This window comes from Propithecus coquereli, unplaced genomic scaffold (genome assembly GCF_000956105.1).
Source record: "Propithecus coquereli isolate 6110/MARCELLA unplaced genomic scaffold, Pcoq_1.0 Scaffold746, whole genome shotgun sequence".
Lineage (NCBI taxonomy): Eukaryota > Metazoa > Chordata > Mammalia > Primates > Indriidae > Propithecus > Propithecus coquereli.
Genome location: NW_012153574.1, coordinates 33,646 through 35,113, shown reverse-complemented (window position 1 = coordinate 35,113; position 1,468 = coordinate 33,646). Strand labels below are relative to the sequence as shown.

General features: G+C 63.8%; 1 protein-coding gene across 1 annotated transcript in view; it reads right to left on the bottom strand.

The window, feature by feature from the left end:
- Positions 1 to 304: 304 nt before the first annotated feature.
- Positions 305 to 1,468, bottom strand: part of PODXL2 (podocalyxin-like 2) — a gene marked incomplete at its 5' end in the record, with an annotated part of 34,404 nt that continues 33,240 nt past the window's right edge. The window contains 2 exons of the mRNA XM_012661952.1: positions 305 to 913; positions 968 to 1,149. Coding sequence (XP_012517406.1) covers positions 305 to 913; positions 968 to 1,149 — 791 coding nt within the window. The remainder of the gene's footprint in view (positions 914 to 967; positions 1,150 to 1,468) is intronic.

Here is a 1,468-nt window from a genome sequence, read left to right as displayed (position 1 = left end):
AGAGGTGCACGCGTGTTGGGGTGCGGCGGAGACGGGACGGGGAGAGCACAGGCCGGCCACCAAGTCTCGGCGGCTGGTGCATAAGGTGGCAGCAGCAGAACCCGATCGGGGTGAAGCCAGGCCAGGCCACCGAGCTTGTGCAAAGGTCTCTGCACGCAACTGTGGTGAGAACCCCCTCTGCCGGCCCGGAAGGATGCCTTCCCCCAAGTTCCCTGGGTTCTAGGTGCCGTAGAAAGGGCCTCCTCCCCGGCCTGGCAGATCCCGTCCCCACGCCGGGCCCGCCCTGGGCTCTGCAGGGAAGGGCTCAGCCGGGCGGCTGTGTGCGCCTTCGCTTTACCTGAGTGGAGTCCCAGGGGATTCTGGGTTGAGCCTCCGCCGCCCGCCCGTCCGGGGGCTGCTGGCTGAGATCTTCTTGCCCCGGGGTAGCAGGGGAAGGTGTCAGTTCCACGGCTCGGGGGGCAGAGGTTCCAGGGTCCAGGTGACCTTCGCCTGGGGCCTCAGCCCTGCCGGGCGCTTGGGTGCGAGGGGCTGCGGGCTCCCCTTGGTCGCCCGCCAGACCAGCCTCTCCCACCGTGGCCTCCTCATTGGCCTCCCGAGGGGCCTCAAACTCTACCCCCAGCTCTGCGGCAGGCAGCGCCGTGGCCCCTGCCTCCTGGCTGGCGAAGTCCCGAGGCCCCAGGGCCACCGTGCTTGGGGTGACCGAGGGTGGTGACAAGCTGGGCCCCACGATGCCCTCCACCTCCACGTCCGACGAGGCCTGGGGCCCAGCATCCTCGTGCCTGTGTCTGCTGCTGGTCCCTGGAGTCTGGCTGCTGCCGGTGGGAGCCAATTCATACGCCCGAGTCTTCGCATCTTCTTGGGATCCGTGGACTGGGAGCAGCTCTTCCTCTTCCTCCTCTTCCTCCTCTTCCTCCTCTACCTCCTCCCTCTCCCTCTCTTCCTCCTCTTCCTCCTCTTCCTCCTCTACCTCCTCCCTCTCCCTCTCCTCCTCCTCTTCCTCCTCTTCCTTCTCCTCTTCCGGACCCATGTGCCAGGGCGGCTCGACCAGATTCATCTTGGGCAAGGGCGAGGGGAGGTTCGGCAGTTCTCGAGCCTGGCTGGGGTCGTCGAGGGAACCCGCCTTCCCCGTCAAGTCCGGGAAAACATAGTCTAAGGACAGAGACGAGAAGTTCATTCGCTTGTTTCATCCTCCGCTGATCGACTCGGTACTTACCGAAGAACCGTCACGCGCTCACAGCGGGGACCGAGACTACGGGTCATTCCGGAAAGGATTGGGAAATGAGGCTGGGAGGGGACAGGCCGGGCTGCGGAGGGACGCAGGGACCAGGCTATTCGCTGTTGCCTTTGTGATGATAAAGTAATACAGATTTGTCACCGAAATCCGATGAACACGGGAACGTAGAGAGCAAAGGTCTGTGTGTATCGCGTCTCTCAAAAAATAGGCATTAACGGTTTGATGTGTATGTTC